The sequence below is a fragment of the Drosophila arizonae genome, chromosome 4 (genome assembly GCF_054131065.1).
Source record: "Drosophila arizonae isolate 15081-1271.41 chromosome 4, UAZ_ARI_1.0, whole genome shotgun sequence".
NCBI lineage: Eukaryota > Metazoa > Arthropoda > Insecta > Diptera > Drosophilidae > Drosophila > Drosophila arizonae.
Window position 1 is genome coordinate 7,283,861 of NC_142924.1, and position 11,367 is coordinate 7,295,227.

At 45.3% G+C, this 11,367-nt stretch overlaps 5 protein-coding genes across 6 annotated transcripts; 3 read left to right on the forward strand and 2 right to left on the reverse strand.

Moving 5' to 3' along the window:
- Positions 1-1,069: 1,069 nt before the first annotated feature.
- On the reverse strand, positions 1,070-2,335 carry SrpRbeta (signal recognition particle receptor beta). The gene is made up of 4 exons (XM_018008973.2): positions 2,133-2,335; positions 1,751-2,057; positions 1,569-1,694; positions 1,070-1,510 (listed from the first exon to the last, which is right to left on the reverse strand). Exons 1-4 carry the CDS (start codon positions 2,236-2,238, stop codon positions 1,315-1,317), a joined length of 735 nt encoding a protein of 244 aa, XP_017864462.1. The 5' UTR covers positions 2,239-2,335; the 3' UTR covers positions 1,070-1,314.
- A 203-nt stretch (positions 2,336-2,538) lies between these two features.
- On the reverse strand, positions 2,539-3,512 carry LOC108613272 (uncharacterized). The gene is made up of 2 exons (XM_018006627.2): positions 3,252-3,512; positions 2,539-3,190 (listed from the first exon to the last, which is right to left on the reverse strand). The coding sequence occupies exons 1-2, from the start codon at positions 3,510-3,512 to the stop codon at positions 2,741-2,743; spliced, it is 711 nt and encodes a 236-aa protein (XP_017862116.2). The 3' UTR covers positions 2,539-2,740.
- LOC108613264 (erythroid differentiation-related factor 1) lies at positions 3,462-8,401 on the forward strand. Of its 2 annotated transcripts, none has more exons than XM_089468835.1 (6): positions 3,462-3,603; positions 3,673-6,161; positions 6,230-6,497; positions 6,557-6,868; positions 6,934-7,127; positions 7,195-8,401. In XM_089468835.1, the coding sequence occupies exons 1-6, from the start codon at positions 3,596-3,598 to the stop codon at positions 7,578-7,580; spliced, it is 3,657 nt and encodes a 1,218-aa protein (XP_089324961.1). In that variant the 5' UTR covers positions 3,462-3,595; the 3' UTR covers positions 7,581-8,401. The 2 variants fall into 2 exon arrangements, with proteins under 2 accessions (XP_089324961.1, XP_017862104.1); XM_018006615.2 differs by having other exon boundaries at positions 3,464-3,603; positions 3,656-6,161.
- Positions 8,402-9,086: 685 nt separating this feature from the next.
- Cp18 (Chorion protein 18) lies at positions 9,087-9,929 on the forward strand. Its single transcript, XM_018006629.2, has 2 exons — positions 9,087-9,246; positions 9,321-9,929. The coding sequence occupies exons 1-2, from the start codon at positions 9,232-9,234 to the stop codon at positions 9,816-9,818; spliced, it is 513 nt and encodes a 170-aa protein (XP_017862118.1). The 5' UTR covers positions 9,087-9,231; the 3' UTR covers positions 9,819-9,929.
- A 754-nt stretch (positions 9,930-10,683) lies between these two features.
- Cp15 (Chorion protein 15) lies at positions 10,684-11,358 on the forward strand. The gene is made up of 2 exons (XM_018006633.2): positions 10,684-10,838; positions 10,915-11,358. The coding sequence occupies exons 1-2, from the start codon at positions 10,827-10,829 to the stop codon at positions 11,263-11,265; spliced, it is 363 nt and encodes a 120-aa protein (XP_017862122.1). The 5' UTR covers positions 10,684-10,826; the 3' UTR covers positions 11,266-11,358.
- Positions 11,359-11,367: the final 9 nt, after the last annotated feature.

Below are 11,367 nucleotides of genomic sequence, written 5' to 3' on the forward strand. Positions count from 1 at the left end.
ATCCTCGCTAAATCCTCGCGCTTTTCCTCGAAATTCATGGCTTCGATCCATCAAGTCGAGCTGCCACCAACGTTGCCCACGAACATCAGGGATGGATGGCAGCTGGCAGCCAACACGAGACTTGGGCCTGGCCTGTGTTAAGCATCCGCCCCGGATCTTTGTTCGGCAAATCTTAAAAGCTAACAATTCTTAGAATTTCTCTTAGCCTAGAAATTCTATCTAGTCAGCGAAGATGAGCGCCAAACGACGAGTTCATTGATTTCTTCATTTTTATTTTTTAGGGCGGCTGTTTGATCTTTGGCCGGTCAATTGATCGATGGATTAGGCAGCTCATCGACAGCTGCTGCTGCTGCTACGTTCATAAAAGGTTTCAAATCGCTAAAAAGGTTTGAAAGCTTGCGCATGCGCCAAACATTTGGCTAATACGTTAATGGACCAGTTGGCTGTGACTTTTGCTGGAATTGAATTAATAGCTCATTTTCAGATGAATGAGAATCAGAAAGAGGTTGACTTTCGGTTGGGCAGTAAAATAATAGTTAACTTGATAAAAGTATTATTGGAGTATAAGAGCTAAAGATTTGTAGATTAGTAGAAAAGTGGCTAGCTGTAAAATAGGAGTTGAAAATTAGTAATGTATTTTTTATATTAATATTAGTAAGAAACAAATATAATATAATAGAAGTAGAAAAGTAGTATAGTAATATAATTGGGGATAGGAGAACGGAATAGTAAACAGCAGGAGTATAATATGATAGAATAAGTGTTAAGTTAAAGAGGCCATAGCCACGCCTTCCTCCGCTTTAAAAACAACTTTAGTTCAGCTTTCTTCTTGCTTATTGTTTTCAGGTCAGGATTATACTCAGCTTTTCGTAGCATACTTTCAGGCAGCAATAAAAATTTTTTACATACCAAAAAGCAGTGCAGTAAGCAGGTTTCAAGCAGTTGATCTGCCGCGGCCCATAAACAATCTCTTTTTTTAACAATGCGCATAAATTTGAAAAATTTTATAGACTTTGATATATAAGCAACCCCTGCTACCCTGGAATTCCATTGTCTTTTCGAAGCTCAATTATAAACAATAAAAATAACATTTTATTTCGCATGTTAAAATCTTATTGTAAAAAATTCATTATAAGCCTAAATGTGGATTTACAGGATAAGCGGGAACAAGTTAGGATCTATTTGAAAAGGATTTAACAGGTTATGAGCTTTGAGTCTTGAGACTAAGTAGAAAAATTACATATATAAATGTCAATATCAATTAAATATTTGATGATATTTCAGTGCCCATAGCTAGTCAGTCAGCTAGTATTCCTATAGCATGCGATCTATCCAATCTCTAAGATCATTTAATTGTTTTTCCTTGGCTGAGCTTTCGAAGAACTGTACATTCTGTGAAATGTGCGAAAATTCGAAATCGCGTCCCACTTTGCCCAGTGTAATGGATTTGTTTAGTTCATCGTCGCCTACGGACTGGAGTTTGCGACTCCTCGTGTCCCGCACTATGTTGCTATGGATATCAGAAATTGAGCATTAGATGAGGACAGGAAAGATGTGCAGTAACTTACAGTTCCTTCTCAAGCAAGCTCTTGATAACCTGTGAGCTCTTGGCAGTCGTCAGATCCTGCTTGTTGCACAGTATCAGCACTGAGCATGGCTGAGTGGCACTGTCTGCCAGAATGGTGTACAAGGTGCTATAAGGGTAGTTGATTAGGAGAAAGTGAATGAATACTATGAGATGTCCACTTACTCAGCCACGTCACGAATGTCCTTTTGTATGGTCACTGAGTCCACCACGAATATTATTCCCTTCGCGTTGTGTTTGTACCGCTCAAAGCATTTGTCTCTCACGCGATAATGTCCAGGTATGTCCACAAGTCGTCCAGAAACATGTCCCGAGCGGTATTCGCCGACATTCTCTTTCATGGATGTGAATGTGTCGGGAAATTTGTTATGCACCAGCTGCATGAATAAGGCGCTTTTACCTGCCTCGGTCAGACCGGTTAGCAGAAAATCACGTCGGGTAGCCGAGCGTCGTCGGAAAATTACAAAAAGTGCTGAAATTTAAATTGATTTTGTAGCATGATCGCAAACTGTTGTTGTTTATCGACGTGGCGTGCTCTCGCTCTTACCAACTGCAATGAATCCAACTATGAGAGCCGCTAATATAGGCGTCACGTCGATATTATCCAACTTAATTTCCTTTTTTTCGCGTGCATTTTGATTTAGTTTGTCCATTTTGTAGCTGAGTTTGGAATAATTCACAATTTTCCACAGCTCAACTAAAACTCAAATAACTTTTAACTAGGGATGATAAACAAATCGATATGCACTTACTCGATTTCTTATTCCAGGGATGGAAAGCAAGTTACTCACAAAACAACCAAATTGTTTGTTGAGCATGTATAATTTTGCATTAATTAGACATTTTAGATATGAAAAACAAAATTATAAAATAGTCCAGCCTTTGCTAGCCTTTCATCTGATTACAAATTTGCCTAACTTAAATGTGCAACAGTTTGATAAACTATTCGATAATTATCAATTGACGATAAGAAGCGCGTGCTTTTAAATTATATTTTCATATAACATATAGTACTTTTTCTTATATGAATAAAATTATTCTGTAAATGCGTTAGTTGTTAAAAGGTTGATAAAGCTATGTGAACTATATCGAGCATTTTTTACAATTAAATCTTATTGCAATAAATTACAAAATTACAATTCAATTTGTGACACCTTAGTTTTTGACCAGATCGTACAGAAGTCGAAACGTGAAATTACATGAGAGTGCCCAGGTAGGCACCGAAATAGCATTGTAAATGCCAGTGGGAAAACTGAGCAGTCCGCTCAGCGGCTGTAGACTAAAACTCTCGTCGAAAATCATCACAGCCGAGTACCGATGGCGGGCACACACAATGATGACGACCAGCGAGAAGACGACCTTCGTCACATAGTAGGCCACCGTATCAATAGTTGACTGCTTAAGCTTCTGCATTTGACTGGCCCTCAAAATTTTGCTCTCAGCATCGGCGACTTTGCGCTCGGCACGCATGGTCTTGATTTTCCTTGCATATTCCCCGGAATGCTCTGCATTTTGTACTTGAGTAAGCTCTTCGCGGGCTGCTTGCAGCGCTGCTAGATCCTCTGGCTTTACCTTGGGTCCTTTCCAAAAACGGGATATTTTAACCTAAGGAGTGAAAGTGTTTTTGACTACGGCAGCTCATTAGTGAATAAGATGATCCACTTACCCAGTTGCGAATGATGTCTGGAAGGATTGTGTTGATCAGGCACAGCAGTGCTATTAGTACGAACAAATCCATATTTTGGTTTGAGTTAATTCTATAAAAATGATCCAATAATTTGTTTTCCTTTGCTGATGAAAAAAAAAATAAAACAACTAAATGCAGCCAGCAGCTGATAGCTGCGTGTGATTTTTGTACTCTTTGGCGAATATGGGCAACCCTGCCGTAACCAGGGATGGCTGCTATTGCACAGCTGTTTGCCGGCATAACAAAAGCCAACCTTGTGGAATATTCGTGAACAATTTGTGTGTGAAAATTGAAATGACTAAACAACGCAATGGAAGATAGCAATGAAGAGGTAAGTGAGAGGGATTTGTAAAGCCAAAAAAATGAATATGTCCGCCTTATAGATTGAACCCTGTCGCAGCATTGGGCCGCATGAGCTGGAAGCTGTGAAAAGCCAAGCCATCATCAAACTTTCGCCCGTTCAAGTGCCTGCGCACTTTAAGCGCTTAGAATGCAACACAAATCTCAATCTACCGCCTCTCAACTGGCTGACTACCTCGCACAGCAGCCATGGACTGCATCAGGCGTTGTATCAAAGCGGCGGCTTCGCCAGCTTCCGTCTGGGGCAAATGTTTCCCGATTGTGTGGGCGAGGTGGACGTTGTCTCGGATGCCGAGAATATCAAACAGCTACTAAAACTGCCATACAGTGCTAAGAGCGCCATCAGCATGGTTGTGCATAAGGTCGGCAACACGTTGTTGCTGGACGAGTTCGATATACAGAAGTATTTGCTGCGCAAGTCGGACGATGATTGGAAATGGTTGCGCAGCTTCATACTCGAGCACATTCTGGCCTACGGCGATGAGCAGCACAATTTTTGTATTAAGGAGCGTTCCCGTGAGGCGCTGCAGACAAAGAACTTGCTCTCGAAGTTTCTGTACCACAGCCTGAAGCCAAGTAGCGATACGGACTACGATGCCAATGAACCTCCATTGCTAACCAGCAGGCGAGCAAGTCTGCCCATTATTGGACCTGTGCTGCCGGAACCGAAGATCGAAGAGAATGTGCCTGATCCCAAATCAAGCCATGCCTTCAACCGCAATGTTGTGTGGACGTTCGAGGATATTCGCATGCTGATTGGCACTGATATGCCCATCTTTGGTGGTCCGAACAGGCCCTGCATTAGTCTACGACTACGTGATGCTGCACAGCCTATCAATGTCCTAACTGGCATCGACTACTGGCTGGACAATCTAATGTGCAATGTGCCGGAGGTAGTGATGTGCTACCATTTGGACGGCATTGTGCAGAAATACGAGATCATTAAGACTGAGGATCTGCCCTATCTGGAGAACTCGCAGTTTTCACCACAGGTGGTGCGCAATGTGGCTCAAAATATTTTAGCATTTCTGAAAGCGAATGCGACCAAGGCGGGTCACACCTATTGGTTGTTCAAGGGTCGCAACGATGATGTGGTTAAGCTCTACGATTTGACCACCCTATATCAGAATCAAAATAAAGCAGCGGAGGAACCGGAGCATCCACAGCAACAGAAGGAAAAGGAAATGAATCCGTTTACGGTGCCTGTGGGCATGTTGCTCTACTCTGTGGCACGCAACATGAAGAACACGCTGGAACACATAACACCGAAGACAGCGGGCAATATACGCGCATTGCTGGACAACTGCATCAAGCTGTTGCCGAAGGAGCAGTATCCACAGATTGTCAGCTCATCCCATTATATACTCTCTGATTTGCATGTTCCCGCTGGAATTGACCCGAAGGCTCCCAAATTCAATGAATCGCCAACGCTGTTTAATGACGACGAGGACGAGATTGATGATGAAGATGAGGAGGAGGAAGACAACTACAATGACGATCCCTTAAATAACTTTGGGAGCGACAAGTACTACCAGAGTGCGGCAGAAAGTGGTGGCAAAGCGAATGTAGCAGTGCGTCACATCTGCGATGCTTTGCGAGACTTCAAATCGCATGCCAAGCAACCCAAGCCGGCGCCTCTGATCGCCAGCACGGTCGATCGCTGCAAAATATCGCTGCAGCACATCAGTGCGGGTCTCTCTTGCCTGCAGTACTTCAATGGCAACCAGGAGGAGAAGCTGAAGGAGTCGGAAATGCACGCCAAGCAGGAGGAGAAGCAGCGCATACTACACGAAGAGCAGAATCCCAACATGGCGAAGCCCTTCAATGCTATACCACTGCCCTACGAGCAGCTAAAGATTGCTCAGCCGCAGTCCCAGGCGCAGGCACAGCAGTCGAAGAAACGTTCCACCAAGACAAAGACTAAACGCAGCAAATCCAAAGAGTTGACCAGCAACAACAACAACAACAACACCAAGCCGGCAACCGTGGCTACTCAGAAACTCAGTGCCAAGTTTAATACTCAAAACTTTGGCTCGTGGAATGTGCATCTGAAGCTGCTGCTGCTGGAGAAGGCCTGCCTGACGTATGCCACTCTAGCGGAGTACTACTACGAGGCCCAGGTCTATGGCAGCACGCTGCGAGCCATCGAGCTGGCCTGCCGCTGCCAGCAGGTGCTCAACAAGTACATGGCCAACGTGGTCAGCCAGCAGAGCTGTCTGCTGGGACGCGCCGGGGATTGTTTCTTTCAAATGTCGAAGCACTGGAGCGCCATCGATCAGTATGTGCAGCAATATGAGCAGCTGGATGAGCATTCGAGCTTGATTAACGCTGAGCTGACACAGGAACTGGAGGATGCAGATCTGCTCACGCTAGTGCCCGTTAAGAATGTCGAGCAGGTGATGCTGCACAGCTGCAAATGCTACGAAGATGCACTGGAGCATGCGCAGACCGATGAGAGCAACGAGCTGCTGCGTCGCCTGGGCAATGTGCGCAACGAACTGGGTCTCAAGTATATGTATTCCGCTCAAGGTAAGTTTTTTCTCTCTCTCTCTCTCTCTCTGTTTTGTAATACTCTTAACATTTGCCTTGCCTTGCAGAGGAGTACAGCCAAATGAAGCGCAAGAAAGAAGAAGCCGCCAATGGCTCTTCAGAGCAATCGAAAGCTGAATTAGATAATGCAACTGAAACGCTAGCCTCTGCAGCAGAGCCTCTATATGTGAAACTGACAATCAATTCATATGACTGCCTGCGCCGTGGCATCGCAGCCTTTACAGCGGTGAAGGATAACGTCAATCTTGCATTCCTCTACTGCAACATGGGCAGATTCATGCGGCTGCGTGCTCATTTGACTATGCCAAATGAGAGGTATGCTGAGTACTCATATTTTACGCCATTTTTATCTATTAATCTTATATAATCTGCAGCACCATTGGCCTGGACATACAGAAAACATTTTATAACGAAGCCTTTGACTACTATGAGAAGGCTAAGGATTGCCTGGATACTAGAAAAGCCAATCCCGAACTGTGGGATCTTGTGCAGTGGGAGCTGTCGACAGCCACGTTTACGTTGGCCAAGCAGCTACAGGATTACAGCGCCGCCGATAAGAGCAGCCTGGCCGAGGCGTCCAAGGAGGTGTTGGACCTGCTGCAGAAATCTCTAAAGCTGTGCGATGTGGAACACGCAGGCGCACGCCAAGTGCTCTATAGCTTTCGCTCTGGCCTTATACACAAACGGTAACAGCATATCGCCTTGACTTATAAATAGATCTTAAAACTGATAAATCAATTTCCATTTGCAGCATTGCATCCTTCCACTATGCGCAGCTGCGTAGCTATAGCGTTTCAGATGCATCTCAGCTGCCCAAAGCGACGCTGCAGCTATGCAAATACCACTATGAGAAGGCGACGCACATCTTGGAAAGCCTGAAGGAGGTGCGCGATTTGCTGGTGGTGCAACTGGAGCGCATATCGTTGCACGAGTTTCTATCGGATGGTGGGTCTCATAGGGACAACCTAGTGATGATATCTATATAACCTATGGTTTTCTTTTGCTATTGCAGTTTCCAGTCATGCAGCGCAGAAGGTGAAGCATATGCAAGCGGCTTTAGACATTTGTTTCCAGTGCCAGCTCATTTTCGGGCACGTCATCGATAGCAACAGCAGCGTGAACGTCGACGACGATGACGAGTTCAAAGCACATTTGACGCTCTATGAGAGCCGATTGCAGAATGCATTAAAAACGCTCATCAAACTGCTGTTAACCACCGGCAAGGATCCAAAACAGCTGTCGGCTTTGTACAAGCGCATGTATATGGAAACCTTGACTGGGAAACATGGCATAGGCGCACAGCAATCGACAGCAGAGTCTGTCACGCGTTCACACCATTTGCACACGCTGCTTACCCGGCTGAAAGCCATGTGCGGCGCTCAGCTTGCTAGCAACTAGTCGACTAGCTAGCTGGTCAGTACGTGTTGTCTACGAGTTTATGAAAACAGTTCAAATTTTGTATATATGCATCGACATCGACATCGACCTGCCCTGTTTATTGATGTGTGCTGCTATATTCGTCTCAATTACACTGCAGCTCAGCTAACCAAAGCTTAGCCCCGCCTCTGGCAGCGGCAATCGCTCTCGAATTGCTTGGCATCGGCAACGCTTCCAATATGCTTCTGGTAGACGACCACGGCGAAGAGCAGGGCAAACTGCAAGATCTGTAAAAGGATTACACACACACCACACACATTAACATCACACACACCACACACAAATCGAAATCTACTCACCTTAAAGCACAGACTACGAAGCATTTTGGAGCTGTGTGTGTGTTTGTTGTGAACTAGTTTTCTGTACGGGCTGACGGGCGCGCGTCTCTTATAAGGTCGCGTGGCCGCCAGCCAGACGTGTCGCTCATCAAGATTAGGCTTAGCTCCACACTGTTGAGTGCGCCAATCTTGCTCAGCTTCTGTTAAATATGTTGTTGAACAAGCTAGGCCAGATCGAGAGCGCAAGCCAACACAAATGGGGGATAATACTTAATGATGAATGTTGATTTGAATAATTGCTTTTACCTGCATACATACCTATGTATGTATATGCGACAATATTGATACAATGCTCTATGGCTTTACACAAGTTTATTGATTGCTATCCTAATGTTATTTCAAAATATGATATGCTGAAGTTATCGACGCGAAGTTAGTCGCTATTAAAATTTGTATTTGTTTAAATGTTGAGTGAATAATAAAGAACTGAACTAATAGACTGTATGTGAGGAGTTACTAGTATAATATATATAATAATAATCATAATAATAAATGTAGCTCCAACTCTGCATGCTAACCAATGTGCCCTGTGCGAATGTGTGTAGCGGATGCAAAGTATTATTATTTTATTTGAGTTATTTAAAGTGCTTGGCATTGCAATTTTGAAAAACTGTTTATAGTTTATTATTTTATTGTAATTTTATCGTAACTTTTTTTGCTTTTGTATATAAATTGTACCAACGCAGCAGAAAGTGGCAGTCAATGCCTTGGCTGAAAAACTGTGTCAAGCTCGCTAGCCACAGTGGTGCAAGCGGTGACGAATCGTGGATCAAAATGACGCCCGCACGGGCGCATCAGAGACTCACAGCTGGGCACGCACGAGTCAGCTGGCTTGCGTAATGAGTGTGTGGTGGCCGTGGCCGTGGTCGTGGTCGTGGTCGTGGTCGAGGCCATGGCCGTGGGGGAGCACTCTCCAGTAGACGATGGCGTAAGCACAGACGCCTGCTATCTGGACCCGCGCCGAATTGAGGTTCAAGTTTGGACGGCCGCCCCATTGGGGTGGGGCAGCGGCCAGTGCAATGTTGTTAGCATGCACGTCGAATCGAGCGGCGAGCGGTGAGCGGTGAGCGACGTCTTCAGATTGCGGCTGGAACACAAAGAACTCGGCTACATGGAACAGACGATCGTCTAGAGCCCAACTTGCATCATATTCGTCACGTAAGCGAGAAATTTGTTGGCATTGCCTGGATTTTTAGTATATAAGCAAAACGGGTCGCTCCAGTCAGACATTAGTTAGCAGCCCAACTAAACCAAAACCCAACTAAGCCATCAAAATGATGAAGTTCATGGTAAGTGTCTGCGCATCCTGCCCCAGTATCCCTCCAGGCCATTGGCTCATCTTCCCACTATTCTTATTCTGCAGTGCATTTTCGTCTGTGCCCTCGCCGCTGTCTCGGCCAGTTCGTACAATCGCGGCTACGGCAGTGCACCCGTCGGCGGCTATGCCTACCAGGTGCAGCCTGCTCTCACCGTGAAGGCTATCGTCCCCGCTGGCGGTTATGGCAGCGGCGGCTATGGTGGCAGCTATGGCGGCGGCTATGGCAAGAGCATTGAGGTCCCAGTCTCTGCCCACTACACCTACAGCCGCAACTACGGCTATGGCGCCGCGCCCGTCGATCGTCAGGCTGTGTCGCTGGCCAAGCTTGGTCTGGCCGCACCCAAGGCTGGTGCTCCTCTGCTCTGGAAGGAGCCCCAGCGCCTGGTGGAGCGCTCTTACGGCCCCCGCCAGAGCTACAACCAGCAGTCCAGCTACGGCTACGGCGAGGAGGCACAGGGTGGCTCAGCTGCCGCCGCCGCCAGCTCCGTGGCTGGCCAGAACAATGGCTACAAGAACTCCGGCTACAAGAGCTCCGGCTACTAAGCGAGTTCAACTACAGTGAAACAAAAGCTACCAAAGCTTAAGACTTATAGGCGAATAAGAAGAAACTAGGAAGTAATAAATGCCACCAAACTTAAGAAACTTAAAAAAGAACTTGAATATTTATTCTTAACGGGGTTTTGGGGTACCGTGAAAAACTGCGAGTTTTTGCCATTTTCCAGCTATGTTTAGCTTAAAAGCTGAATGAAGAAGTGAGCTGAAGAACGAACATATATTGTAGACTTATTCTTAAAATAAATTAAATTTTATATTAAATTTGTATATTATATCGTATAGTATTGTATATTCTTTTCTACATATATAAAGTATTTCAAGAAAATTTCTTCTATTCTTTACTATGGCAACTTAGCATTTTCCTTTAACTCTACCCTCATAGTATGCCCCATTTTTTTTTAGTCCTTAGCTTTGGCCAGCTTAAAGCTCATACTAGTAGAGCTCATGTTGACAGCTCCATTTACAGCTATAGACTGTTTTATATCTGTTGTATTTTAACGCGAGGAATGCATACACACATATCGGAAATAAAATATATAAAAAATAACTTATATTTAAACTGGGGCTACGAAAGTCGCGCGCCTTTGCCTAGGGGGTGTTTTCATTGAGAGCTCACGAAGTGCTCGTTGTTTTTGCACATGTCGAGGCAAAAGGGGCGGGGCCAGGCACTATCAGAAGTCGGAAACAATGGAACATCGCGTAACCGAACGATTTTATAATTTGTTGTAGACACGACAACGAAATGCGAGTAAATACTAAATGCGAGAATGTACATAATGTTGTCTTATGTACACGAGACACTTATGAAATATCACAGCAATAGAAATTTATTAAATATGAATATATGCATATATACAATATACTTGTGTAGATATGTGTGTCTGGGCTGTCACGTAACCATATCCAGTCTAATTTTCGCATATAAAAGCGAACGCTTGTGCCAAGCAAATCATAGTTTGATTGATTTCTACAACTAGCAAAGCCAAATAACTCAACATGAAGTTCCTGGTAAGTGATCCTTGAGCAGTACCAGTGCTCTAGACCCAGCCAGCTGATTAATCCTTGACCTGTTTCATTTCATCAGATTGCATTCGCTCTGTGCGCTCTGGCTGCCTGCATCAATGCCAATCCCTATGGCAACATCGGCTATGGCAGCGATCTTGGCCAAGTTGCCTACGTTCAGGATATTGGCTACGGCGGCGGCTGGGGCCGTGGTATCGGCGGCGGCCGTGGTGGTCTGATCGGCGGCTATGGTGGATATCGCCAGCCCCTGATCTCGCGCTCATCCAATCCCTCGGCTGCTGCTGCCGCTTCCGCTGCCTCCGCTGGCATCCGTCCTGGCAACTACCGCCAGGCTGCCGTCATCGGCTACGATCTGGACGCCAGCTGGCATGGCAACAGCTACGGACGTGGCGGTCACGGACGTGGCTACTAATTCCAATCGAACCAACACCAGTTGAAACAGTGAATAAAAAGAAAAAACCCGCTGAAAGCCGCGGAGAATGTTGAACAACAAAAAAATACGAAATTCTTTTAA